General features: G+C 47.5%; 1 protein-coding gene across 1 annotated transcript in view; it reads right to left on the bottom strand.

Annotated features, from left to right (window-relative positions):
• MAN2C1 (mannosidase alpha class 2C member 1) overlaps window positions 1–13283 on the bottom strand; it is a 136469-nt gene extending 123186 nt beyond the window's left edge. The window contains exons 1-2 of the mRNA XM_063926304.1: window positions 12844–13283; window positions 11811–11936 (exon numbers count right to left, since the gene is read on the bottom strand). Coding sequence (XP_063782374.1) covers window positions 11811–11936; window positions 12844–12947 — 230 coding nt within the window. The 5' untranslated portion in view covers window positions 12948–13283. The remainder of the gene's footprint in view (window positions 1–11810; window positions 11937–12843) is intronic.
• Window positions 13284–13614: the final 331 nt, after the last annotated feature.

The following is a 13614-nucleotide window of genomic DNA, read 5'->3' as shown; positions in this document are numbered from 1 at the left end:
GTAATTCTATTTCTCGTAGTCCGTAGTGGATGCTGGGTACTCCGTAAGGACCATGGGGTATAGACGGGCTCCGCAGGAGACTGGGCACTCTTAAAAGAAAGATTAGGTACTATATCTGGTGTGCACTGGCTCCTCCCTCTATGCCCCTCCTCCAGACCTCAGTTAGGGAAACTGTGCCCGGAAGAGCTGACATTACTAGGAAAGGATTTGGAATCCAGGGTAAGACTCATACCAGCCACACCAATCACACCGTACAACTTGTGATAACTATACCCAGTTAACAGTATGAACCACAAATGAGCCTCATTAACAGATGGCTCATAACAAAACCCTTTAGTTAAGCAATAACTATATACACGTATTGCAGAGAGTCCGCACTTGGGACGGGCTCCCAGCATCCACTACGGACTACGAGAAATAGAATTACCGGTGAGTAAATTCTTATTTTCTCTGACGTCCTAGTGGATGCTGGGAACTCCGTAAGGACCATGGGGATTATACCAAAGCTCCCAAACAGGCGGTAGAGTGCAGATGACTCTGCAGCACCGAATGAGCAAACTCAAGGTCCTCCTCAGCCAGGGTATCAAACTTGTAGAATTTTGCAAATGTGTTTGAACCCGACCAAGTAGCAGCTCGGCAAAGTTGTAAAGCCGAGACCCCTCGGGCAGCCGCCCAAGATGAGCCCACTTTCCTTGTGGAATGGGCTTTTACTGATTTAGGATGCGGCAGTCCAGCCGCAGAATGTGCAAGTTGAATCGTGCTACAGATCCAGCGAGCAATAGTCTGCTTTGAAGCAGGAGCACCCAGCTTGTTGGGTGCATGCAGGATAAATAGCGAGTCAGTTTTTCTGACTCCAGCTGTCCTGGAAACAGATTTTTATGGCCCAGACTACGTCCAGCAACTTGGAATCCTCCAAGTCCCGAGTAGCCGCATGCACCACAATAGGTTGGTTCAAATGAAAAGCTGATACCACCTTTGGGAGAACTGGGGACGAGTCCTCAATTTTGCCCTGTCCATATGGAATATCAGATATGGGCTTTTTCACGACAAAGATGCCAATTCTGACACACGCCTGGCCGAAGCCAAGGCCAATAGCATGATCACTTTCCACGTGAGATATTTTAGCTCCACGGTTTTAAGTGGCTCAAACCAATGTGATTTTAGGAAATCCAACACAACGTTGAGATCCCAAGGTGCCACTGGAGGCACAAAAGGGGGCTGAATATGGAGCACTCCCTTAACAAACGTTTGAACTTCAGGCAGTGAAGCCAGTTCTTTTTGAAAGAAAATAGACAGGGCCGAAATCTGGACTTTTATGGAACCCAATTTAAGGCCCATAGTCACACCTGACTGTAGGAAGTGCAGAAATCAACCCAGCTGAAATTCCTCCGTTGGGGCCTTCTTGGCCTCACACCAAGCAACATATTTTCGCCATATGCGGTGATAATGTTTTGCTGTCACATCCTTCCTAGCTTTTATCAGCGTAGGAATGGCTTCATCCGGAATGCCCTTTTCCTTTAGGATCAGGCGTTCAACCGCCAAGCCGTCAAACGCAGCCGCGGTAATTCTTGGAACAGACAGGGCCCCTGCAGCAACAGGTCCTGTCTGAGAGGCAGAGGCCATGGGTCCTCTGTGATCATCTCTTGAAGTTCTGGGTACCAAGTCCTTCTTGGCCAATCCGGAACAATGAGTATAGTTCTTACTCCCCTTTTTCTTATTATCCTCAGTACCTTGGGTATGAGAGGAAGAGGATGGAACACATACACCGACCGGTACACCCACGGTGTCACTAGAGCGTCCACAGCTATCGCCTGAAGGTCCCTTGACCTGGCGCAACACTGCTGACAGTGCTAGCACGTGATTCTCCGCCCATCGAAGAATCCTTGTGGCTTCTGCCATTGCCATCCTGCTTCTTGTGCCGCCCTGTCGATTTACATGGGCGACTGCCGTGATGTTGTCTGACTGAATCAGAACTGGTTGGTTTTGAAGCAGGGGTTCTGCTTGACTCAGGGCGTTGTAAATGGCCCTTAGTTCCAGAATATTTATGTGTAGGGAAGTTTCCTGACTCGACCATTGTCCTTGGAAGTTTCTTCCCTGGTTGACTGCCCCCCAACCTCGGAGGCTTGCATCCGTGATCACCAGGACCCAGTCCTGTATGCCGAATCTGCGGCCCTCGAGCAGATGAGCACTCTGCAGCCACCACAGCAGAGACACCCTGGCCCTCGGGGACAGGGTGATCAACCGATGCATCTGGAGATGCGATCCGGACCACTTGTCTAACAGATCCCACTGAAAGATCCTTGCATGGAATCTGCCGAAGGGAATTGCTTCGTAAGAAGCTACCATCTTTCCCAGGACTCGCGTGCAGTGATGCACCGACACCTGCTTTGGTTTCAGGAGGTCCCTGACCAGAGATGATAATTCCTGGGCCTTCTCCTCCGGGAGAAACACCTTCTTCTGTTCTGTGTCCAGAATCATGCCCAAGAACAGCAGACACTTCGCAGGAATCAGCAGTGACTTTGGGATATTCAGAATCCAGCCGTGCTGATGCAGCACTTCCTGAGATAGTGCTACGCTGACTAGCAACTGCTCTTTGGACCTCGCCTTTATAAGGAGATCGTCCAAGTACGGAATAATTATGACTCCTTTCTTTCGGAGGAGCATCATCATTTCGGCCATTACCTTGGTAAATATCCGCGATGCCGTGGACAGACCAAACGGCAGCGTCTGGAATTGGTAATGACAGTCCTGTACCACAAACCTGAGGTACTCCTGGTGGGGTGGATAAATGGGGACATGCAGGTGAGCATCCTTGATGTCCAATGACACCATAAAATCCCCCTCTTCCAGGCTTGCAATAACCGCCCTGAGCGATTCCATCTTGAACTTGAACTTTTTTATATAAATGTTCAAGGATTTCAAATTTAGAATGGGTCTCACCGAACCGTCTGGTTTCGGTACCACAAACATTGTGGAATAGTAACCCCGTCCCTGTTGAAAGAGGGGTACCTTGATTATCACCTGCTGAAAATACAGCTTGTGAATTGCCGCCAGTACTATCTCCCTTTCTCTGAGAGCAGCAGGCAAGGCTGATTTGAGGTAACGGCGAGGGGAAGTCGCCTCGAACTCCAGCTTGTATCCCTGTGATACTACTTGCAGACCCCAGGGATCCACCTGTGAGCAAACCCACTGGTCGCTGAAGTTCCGGAGACCCGCCCCACCGCACCTGGCTCCGCCTGTGGAGCCCAAGCGTCATGAGGTGGACTTAGAGGAAGCGGGGGAAGATTTTTGATCCTGGGAACTGGCTGTCTGGTGCAGCTTTTTCCCTCTTCCCTTGCCTCTGGGCAGAAAGGAAGCGCCTCTGACCCGCTTGCCTTTCTGGGGCCGAAAGGACTGTACCTGATAATACGGTGCTTTCTTAGGCTGTGAGGGAACCTGAGGTAAAAATGTCGACTTCCCAGCTGTTGCTGTGGAAACGAGGTCCGAGAGACCATCCCCAAACAATTCCTCACCTTTGTAAGGCAAAACCTCCATGTGCCTTTTAGAATCCGCATCACCTGTCCACTGCCGAGTCCATAATACTCTCCTGGCAGAAATGGACATTGCATTAATTCTAGATGCCAGCCGGCAAATATCCCTCTGTGCATCTCTCATATATAAGACGACGTCTTTAATATGCTCTATGGTTAGCAAAATCGTATCCCTGTCGAGGGTATCAATATTATCTGACATCGTATCGGACCAAGCTGCTGCAGCACTACACATCCAAGCTGAAGCAATTGCAGGTCTCAGTATAGTACCTGAGTGTGTATTGTGACAAGAACACTGGGATAGTGTTTGAGGGCAGGTATATTTGTCCCAGGTTCTTGTCTTACATGTTTTAGAAAATGTTAACTTCTAGGAAAAATGCTTTTTGTTTTGTCTGAACCTTTTCAGTTTGCTGTAAAAGCTGGGTAAAGGCTCTGAGAGAGAGATAAGGCGAGTTCTAGACATTGGGCCCAGTTCGGGTCTTTGGCCTCACAGAGGGCTAATCAGGGTTTCAGCTGTGTAAGAGTGATATAGTGCTTCTAACCTGATTAGTATGGGCAGACTGCCTGGGAAGGCTGCAGGATCTGTGTGTGAGAGACACGCTTTCTGATGCAAGTAAGCTATACAGTATGTACTGAAGAACTCTGTGTTTTGTTTAGTGACAGTTAGGAACATCTTATGTTTAGTTAGTGCCGGACAGGCAAGGTATTTTTATTTTGGGGTTTGTTTTATTTTCTGTTTCAATAAAACTGGCCGGGGTCAGTTGTACCAGAAACTGGACTTGTGTTGTCCCTCAGCTGCTGCGTGCTGCCATATTCCCCAGGAAAAGGCACCTTGCACCCCTACAGTGTTACAACTTGGTGGAGAATGCGAGCAGGCCGTTCTGCGCATAAGTGAAAGCAGCAGCTTTGTGAGGCCTGCAGAAAACGGTGGTTTATGCAGATACAGCCCAGTGTGAAGTTACTGAGACTCACCCCTGAGGGTTTGATATATGTCCTGGGTGAAAGCAGCTGCAAAGCCGCCTGAAAAATCTGTTGACATGGAGGATCTGCTTAAAGCCTTGCTGCAAGCTACAGCGGCTCAGCAGGAGGCCAACCGACAGCAGCAGGTGGCAATGGAGGAAAATTGGAGACTACAGCGTCAGGATAGAGAGGCCTTAGCAGAAGTGGTGCAGAGACTTGCAGCTCGGGTTGGAGATGTGGCCGTCAGTGCTCCAACCAGCTCTAGTTCTATACGAGCCAGTCACTTCCTGCAGAAAATGACAGAGGCTGATGATGTGGAGGCCTATCTGACCACGTTTGAAAGGACTGCCGAGCGTGAGAACTGGCCGAAAGCACAGTGGGCCAGTCTGCTGGCACCTTTCCTGTCAGGTGAGCCCCAAAAAGCTTACTTTGATGTAAGCCCTGCTGAGGCTCGGGACTATGATAAACTAAAGACTGAGATCCTGACCCGCCTGGGAGTCACGCTGTCAGTACGAGCGCAACGGGTGCACCGTTGGCTGTACGCCATGGAGAAGCCTCCGCGCTCCCAGATGCACGACCTTATTCAGCTAACAAAAAAATGGCTGCAGCCAGAGACATTAACTGGTCCCCAGATGGTGGAAAGAGTCGTCATGGACCGCTACTTGAGATCTTTGCCCATGGTCCTGCGCAAGTGGGTGAGCCATGGAAACCCGGGTACTGCTGACCAATTAGTGGACATGGTAGAGAGGTATTTGGCAGCAGAGGAACTACTGATGACCACCCAGCAACCCATAGATCCTCGACAGCGCCCTTCAGTAAAGACTGGTAAGACTGTTCCGTGGGAAAACGTTGCTGGGCGGTTAAGAGAACGCAAGGCTGGAGAGACTGTAAACACTGGCCCTGGAAACAGGCCAATGGGGCTAGAACGGTCTATGCTGCCCAAATGGGTTGATAATCGTGTGGTTAAATGTTTTAGGTGTGGTATGCCAGGTCATGTTATTGCCAATTGCCCAGTCACGCAAGAACCCATGCAATGTGATGCTGCCTTTGAATGTCGCAGAATGTCTTTCTTTGCTAGGTTAGCCTGTACTGTGGTACCTTCACCTGAGCTGGAAAAACAAATGTGTGATGTGTTCTTAGAAGGTAACCGGGTAGAGGCCTTGCTAGATTCAGGAAGTTTAGTTACCCTCGTGAAAGCTGGGTTAGTGAACCCCTTGAAGGTCCAGCAAATACCTATTGGGGTAACTTGCATACATGGGGATACCCAATATTATGCCACTGCTGAGGTGAATATAGAAACTTGTTGTGGGTCAGCAATGGTTAAAGTGGGACTGGTCCCTACCCTGGTGCATGAGGCCATAATAGGGAGGGATTTTCCTCATTTTTGGAAACTGTGGGAATCACGGTTATCAACAGATGTGAGAAGTAAAAAGCCAGTTGATAATACCGGTGATTTTTTGGATGTACGTGGGTCTTCGGAACTTTCTGGCCCTTTGCCTTTTGCTAGTTTGGCTGGGGAAGTGACAGATGGGGAGTCCAGTGAGGACCCTCTTGCCGGGAACAGAGACATAGTAGTTAGAACTGAAAGCGTGCCTGACCTGGAGGTAAAGAAGGATCTGTTTGCGTCTGAACAGTTAAAGGATCCTACCTTAATAAAGGCTAGAGAGAATGTTAAGATTGTTAATGGGGAACCTGTGGTACCAGGTGATAGGGTTACGTATCCCCACATGGCCATCTGTAATGAGCTCTTGTACCACATTGTCAAAAGGGGTGAGGATGTGGTGGAACAGCTGGTAGTTCCCCAGCCTTATCGGAGAACGGTACTAGATTTAGCTCATAGTCACGTTACCGCAGGACATTTAGGGGCAGAAAAAAACACTGAAAGAGTTTTACAAAGGTTCTTTTGGCCAGGGGTTTATAAAGAAGTGTCTGAATATTGTTCTTCCTGTCCTGAATGCCAGTATCATGCCCCTAGACCCCATTTCAGGAGCCCACTAGTTCCCATGCCTATTATAGAGGTCCCGTTTGACAGAATAGCCATGGATCTCGTGGGGCCCTTGTTAAAGTCTGCTCGGGGCCATCAGTATATCCTGGTAATTATGGACTATGCCACTCGATATCCTGAGGCTGTCCCTTTACGCACTATCACAACCAAGGCGATAGCTAGGGAGCTGGTGCAGGTATTTAGTAGAGTGGGAATACCAAAAGAAATTTTGACTGACCAAGGTACTCCATTTATGTCAAGGATCATGAAAGAATTGTGCAAGTTATTTAAGGTCACTCACCTCAGGACGTCCATCTACCATCCCCAAACTGACGGGTTGGTGGAAAGGTTTAATAAAACATTAAAAAGTATGTTAAAAAAGGTTGTTGAGAGAGATGGGAAAAACTGGGATTGTTTGTTGCCCTACTTGTTAATGGCCATCAGAGAAGTTCCTCAGTCCTCTACGGGGTTTTCTCCATTTGATTTGTTGTATGGTAGACACCCCAGAGGGCTGTTGGATGTTGCCAAAGAGACGTGGGAAGGACAGCCCACTCCTTATAGAAGCGTTATTGAGCATGTAACACAAATGCAGGATAGGATTGCAGCCGTGGTACCTGTTGTCAGAGAGCACATGGAACAGGCCCAAAGTGCTCAACAGAGGGTCTATAACCGGAGTGCCAAGATACGGGAATTTGCTCCTGGAGATAGAGTTCTTGTTTTGGTACCCACTGTGGAAAGCAAATTCCTAGCTAAATGGCAGGGTCCATTTGAGATTAGGGAAAAAGTGAATGAGGTTAATTACAAAGTATACCAGCCGGGAAAGAGAAAACCCGAACAGATCTACCATGTTAACTTAATCAAACCCTGGAAAGATAGGTTGTCTCTGTCAGCGGAGCCTTGCCCTTCGGTGTCTTCACCCCGGTTGCTTCCCGCAGTGAAGGTGTCAGAGACATTATCAGCTGATCAGAACAATCAGGTTAAAGAATTTCTCATCCAAAATAGGGAGGTATTTTCAGAGCTGCCTGGCCGAACGACCATAATAAAACATGACATTGTCACAGAACCAGGGGTCAGGGTTCATTTAAAGCCATATAGGATTCCTGAAGCTCAGCGAGAAGCTATTTCTAAGGAAGTTAAAACCATGTTAGAACTTGGAGTCATAGAGGAGTCTAACAGTGAGTGGTCCAGTCCCATAGTGCTCATCCCGAAGCCCGACGGTAGCATACGCTTCTGTAATGACTTTCGTAAGTTAAATGAGGTGTCCAAGTTTGACGCATACCCCATGCCCCGTGTGGATGAGCTTGTAGAAAGGCTGGGAACAGCCAGGCTTCTCACCACATTGGACCTGACCAAAGGTTACTGGCAAATACCTTTATCTGATAGCGCCAAAGAAAAAACAGCCTTTTCGGTTCCGGAGGGGCTGTACCAGTATAAGATGTTACCCTTTGGGTTGCATGGGGCTCCAGCAACCTTTCAACGGGCGATGGATAAAATTTTGAGGCCCCATAGAAAATATGCAGCTGCCTATTTGGATGATGTGGTAATTCACAGTACAGACTGGGGGTCACATTTGGTTAAAGTACAAGCAGTACTGGACTCAGAGAGGCAGGGTTAACTGCTAACCCAAAGAAGTGCTGCCTCGCAATGGAGGAGGTCAAATACTTGGGCTTCACCATAGGCAGAGGTCTGATTAGGCCCCAATTGAATAAAGTTGATGCTATTCAAAACTGGCCTCGTCCAGTGAATAAAAAACAGGTAAGGGTTTTTTTGGGAATTACTGGGTACTATAGACGGTTTATTCCTAATTTTGCGACCACAGCGGTGCCGTTGTCAGACCTTACCAAAGGGAAGCAGTCAAATGTGGTGAAATGGAACCCTGATGCAGAAAAGGCGTTCCAAGCGTTAAAAGTGGCTGTGTTCACAACCGGTGTTGATAACACCAGATTTTTCAAAAGAATTTGTGGTACAGACAGATGCCTCAGAGGTAGGGATAGGTGCTGTGCTGTCCCAAACCAGAGATGGGGACGAACACCCTATCATTTGAGTAGGAAACTCAATGAGCATGAAAAAAGGTATGCCATTGTGGAAAAGGAGGCTTTGGCCATTAAGTGGGCACTAGATACCTTGAGATATTACCTCTTGGGTAGACAATTCAGACTAGTGACAGACCATGCCCCTTTAAAATGGATGTATGTAAATAGAGGCAAGAATGCTCGTGTAACTAGATGGTTTCTAGCGTTGCAGGACTTTAAGTTTACTGTCGAACATAGACCGGGAACACAATTGGCCAACGCAGATGCATTGTCTCGCATCTTCTGTTTGGGGGCTACAAGTGTTCCGGCCCCTAGGTCGAAACAGGGGAGGGGGATATGTGACAAGAACACTGGGATAGTGTTTGAGGGCAGGTATATTTGTCCCAGGTTCTTGTCTTACATGTTTTAGAAAATGTTAACTTCTAGGAAAAATGCTTTTTGTTTTGTCTGAACCTTTTCAGTTTGCTGTAAAAGCTGGGTAAAGGCTCTGAGAGAGAGATAAGGCGAGTTCTAGACATTGGGCCCAGTTCGGGTCTTTGGCCTCACAGAGGGCTAATCAGGGTTTCAGCTGTGTAAGAGTGATATAGTGCTTCTAACCTGATTAGTATGGGCAGACTGCCTGGGAAGGCTGCAGGATCTGTGTGTGAGAGACACGCTTTCTGATGCAAGTAAGCTATACAGTATGTACTGAAGAACTCTGTGTTTTGTTTAGTGACAGTTAGGAACATCTTATGTTTAGTTAGTGCCGGACAGGCAAGGTATTTTTATTTTGGGGTTTGTTTTATTTTCTGTTTCAATAAAACTGGCCGGGGTCAGTTGTACCAGAAACTGGACTTGTGTTGTCCCTCAGCTGCTGCGTGCTGCCATATTCCCCAGGAAAAGGCACCTTGCACCCCTACAGTGTTACAGTATATACAGACTTCAGGATAGCCTCCTGCTTTCTATCCGCAGGCTCCTTTAAGGCGGCCGTATCCTGAGACGGCAGTGCCACCTTTTTTGAGAAGCGTGTGAGCGCTTTATCCACCCTAGGGGATGTCTCCCAACGTAACCTGTCCTCTGGCGGGAAAGGGTACGCCATCAGTAACTTTTTAGAAATCACTAGTTTCTTATCGGGGGAAGCCCACGCTTCTTCACACACGTCATTCAACTCATCTGATGGGGGAAAAACCACTGGTTGCTTTTTCTCCCCAAACATAATACCCTTTTTAGTGGTACCCGGGTTAATGTCAGAAATGTGCAACACATTTTTCATTGCCGTAATCATGCAACGGGTGGCCCTAGTGTAATGTATATTAGTCTCGTCCTCGTCGACACTGGAGTCAGACTCCGTGTCGACATCTGTGTCTGCCATCTGAGGTAGCGGGCGTTTTTGAGCCCCTGATGGCCTTTGAGATGCCTGGGCAGGCACTGGCTGAGAAGCCGGCTGTCCCACAGCAGTTATGTCATCGAACCTTTTATGCAAGGAGTTGACACTGTCGTGTAATACCTTCCACATATCCACCCACTCTGGTGTCGGCCCCGCAGGGGGTGACATCACACTTATCGGCACCTGCTCCGCCTCCACATAAGCTTCCTCATCAAACATGACGACACAGCCATACCGACACACCGCACACACACAGGGAATGCTCTGACTGAGGACAGGACCCCACTAAGTCCTTAGGGGAGACAGAGAGAGAGTATGCCAGCACACACCACAGCGCTATATATCACACTATACTGAGTGATTTTTCCCAATAGCTGCTATTATACACAATTTTGCGCCTAAATTTATGTGCCCCCCCCTCTCTTTTTTACCCTAGAAGTCTGGACCTGCAGGGTAGAGCCTGGGGAGCGTTCTTCCAGCGGAACTGTGAAGAGAAAATGGCGCTTTTAAAGGTACACTAGTCACCTTTTGCACTGGCTCAAAGATGATTGCTAAGGAACAGCTGAGACAGGTTCAGGATAATAATCATCTTTGAGCCAGTGCAAAAGGTGACTAGTGTACCTTTAAAAGCCATAAAGGTGTGGCAGGTACACATTAAATCTAGCAGACAGATGATGTGTGTAACAGCAGTGAAGTAGTCAGGTTTTAAGACTCTGTGATAGTGTAGGACCTGCATGAAGGTGGGGTACCTTGAAAATCGGTATGCAGGCTTCTGTGCATTGGCCAATCCACCAACTAAACCCCCATCATTTATTTATTGAATTGTTGAGGATAAGTGAGTTTACTTTGGTGTGTGCTGGGTTCTTTGTATTTATTAGAGCGATGTGGTCATGGGCTACATGCACCCCGCCCTGTGAATATTATATATATATATATATATATATATATATATATATACACACACACACATCCTAAGTCCCATCAGTTGGAATCCCTAAGAATTTTTACCTTACCCCACCCCCCCCCCCCTTCTACCCCTAACCCACCCCTCTGGCAGCCTAACCTTATACCCCTTTTCCACTTGTAGCACGGGTCGCAGCCAGGAGCCTGACACGGCTGTGACCCGTGCTACACTAGCTCCACCAACCCAGCATATTGCCGGGTTGGTGACGCTGCTGCTGACACGGCGCTGGGAGATCACATGATCTTCCAGCGCCACCCTTCCATACACTGTGAACGGGAGCCGTGTCACCTCGACACGGCTTCCGTTTACACCACACAGCTTACCGAGTTGAACAAGTGTTCAACCCGGCAAGCTACCCGGATCACTAGATCCGGGAATTTGCAGGGGGGGGAGGGGGCGTTTCCACTAGGAAAAAACACGGGTAAACGCATGCCCCTGCGCATTTACCCGTGTTTTTAGAGCTAGTGGAAAAGGGGTATTAGTCTCCACCTCCCGCAACCTAACCTCCCCCACTCCTGCATCCTAAAGCTAATCCCCAAGGCCAAGATCCGTCAGGTTTCTGACTGTCGGGATCCTGTGCGCATACCGTATTTATTTAAAAAAGAAAAAGAAAAAATCACCTTAAAAAAAATAAAGATGCAACACACCTGTACAAGGCTAACTGGTAGTAAAACAGAGGTTCCCAAATGCAATCCTCAGGGCACCCCAACGGTCCAGGTTTTAAATGTATCCATGCTTGGCCACAGGTGACTTAATTAGCAGCTCAGTCAATTTGATTTAACCATCTGTGCTGAGCCATGGCTATACCTAAATCCTGGACTGTTGGGGTGCCTTGAGGACCACGTTTGGGAACCTCTGTAGTAAAGTGTTTTCCATTAGATTTAGAAGTTGGATAACATTATATAATACTTGATTCTTTTTTCTTAATACATTATCTAATCAAAGCAAATGAGTTTGTGTTTATGGTACTTACGTAGGGCCAAAGGTTTGTCCAACCTGTGCTGTATGAAACACTCTTGTCACTGCACTATCATAGGGGATACGCTCCTCTGTTAGAAAGCAGGAGAGAGAATCTAGAGGACATGTTGCTCCAAATAACCTATTACAAACACACATGTCAATTCTGTGTGAAGGAAGATTATTAACAATAAAAAAGAACAGTTTCAAAGTACAGGGCTGCATTTCAATCAAATTCTTAAGTGTCAGAAAGTTACAAGGAAGGAAGGATAACAGGGCTGCATGCTGGCCCAAAAACACAAATTAAACAATTGCTGTACAGTCTGAAAATAATTTTGTGCGTACAGGTAAATATTGAATAAAATGACACATTGCCAATGTCAACAAAAAGTTAGGACTAAATTAATCCTTCAACAAAGACATAAAACCTTTTTTTGGGGGGTGGGGTGGGGAGGGGTTGTATCTTTATGTTTTATCCCTTCTACTCATTGAACCATAAATTAGTGTTATAATACGTGAGCATAGTTAAATGCACATTTCATGGCAGGTAGGATTATAATCCATGGAAACAAATTCTAGTTAACAGCTTGATAAAGGGATTTGCATGGGTGAAAGAACGGTATATTGCCGTGCATTAGCTACATATTGCACTCCTATTAATAAAGGCTATCTATGCACGTATTGGTAATTATTACCAGTATTATATTTTAAAGTAATTCACCATCTCTGAATGTCTGCAAATCTTTAAGCATACAATAATGTTCCAATGAAATATTAAATAGACTCAAATCCATACACAAAAACAAGTATAGTTCAGATTGTGTGCTAACAAGGTCATATATGCAGCAAGAATCATCATACAGATCATATGGAGGCTGAGGGGGAAAGAGGCACAAGGAGCTATGGGTAGCAGGACTATAGTAAGGACAGGCAGCGGGTGCCGGAATGAGGACAGGCTAGGAGTAACAGGACCACACTGGGTGAAGACAGGCAGCGGCCACCCGGAAGATACAGTGTGAGTGGTACGGAAGGAATACAGCACGGCTCACTTTCCCCGCAGATTGCAGTCAGTGAAGTACAGCTCGGAGATGAATTTCTCCACCCGCTCCAGGGTCGCTCTCCTGTTCTTCTGCACCAGGCACGCTACCGCCATGTCGCAGTAACTGTGCACACAGACACAGTGACAGGCAGCGCAGGGTGACTGACCGCTGCTATTGCTATGGTAGCAGCGTCGCCGTCTAGATCCTCTTCAGAGAAGTGTGGGAAATACCATCTGACCCGCAGCAAGAGGGGGATAAGAACAAGGTTCAGAGCATGGGACTCAAAGTGTATCCTCCCCACGCATCGGGCTCGCCACCAGGTTACTAAAGGAAATACATGTTGACATAGATAGTGGAACTGCTCTTCCCCCTGTGAGATGGTATTTCACTTTCTCTGAAGATGATGTAGCCGCTACCCTGTCGCTAGCACTGTGTATGACACCGGAAGCGGAAGTGCCTAAATAAAGTGAAGTCCTTTGAGAAACGGAGCAGCATATATCTCAGTGGTAGATGCTAGTATATCAGTGGGGTGGTCTTCAGGTTGCCGGCGGCCAGGCTCTCGCAACCACCATACCGACATCTTTTCTCCCTCTTGGGGGTCCACGAACACTTTTGCTGCGAATATACACTCCCCTTGGGCGGCGACTATCTGAACGCAGCACAACAAATTTAGCAGCCCAGCGATCAGGTCTGAATCATCCTCATAGACACTTGTCCTATGGTAGATGCTAGAATCAAGTGGGCTAAGGGACCTTTTCCGTAAGGGGGAGGAGTTACGAC

The sequence above is a fragment of the Pseudophryne corroboree genome, chromosome 6, assembly GCF_028390025.1.
Source record: "Pseudophryne corroboree isolate aPseCor3 chromosome 6, aPseCor3.hap2, whole genome shotgun sequence".
NCBI classification, from domain to species: domain Eukaryota; kingdom Metazoa; phylum Chordata; class Amphibia; order Anura; family Myobatrachidae; genus Pseudophryne; species Pseudophryne corroboree.
The sequence above is the reverse complement of the archived record's forward strand: the minus strand, read 5'-3'. Positions and strand labels throughout refer to the sequence as shown.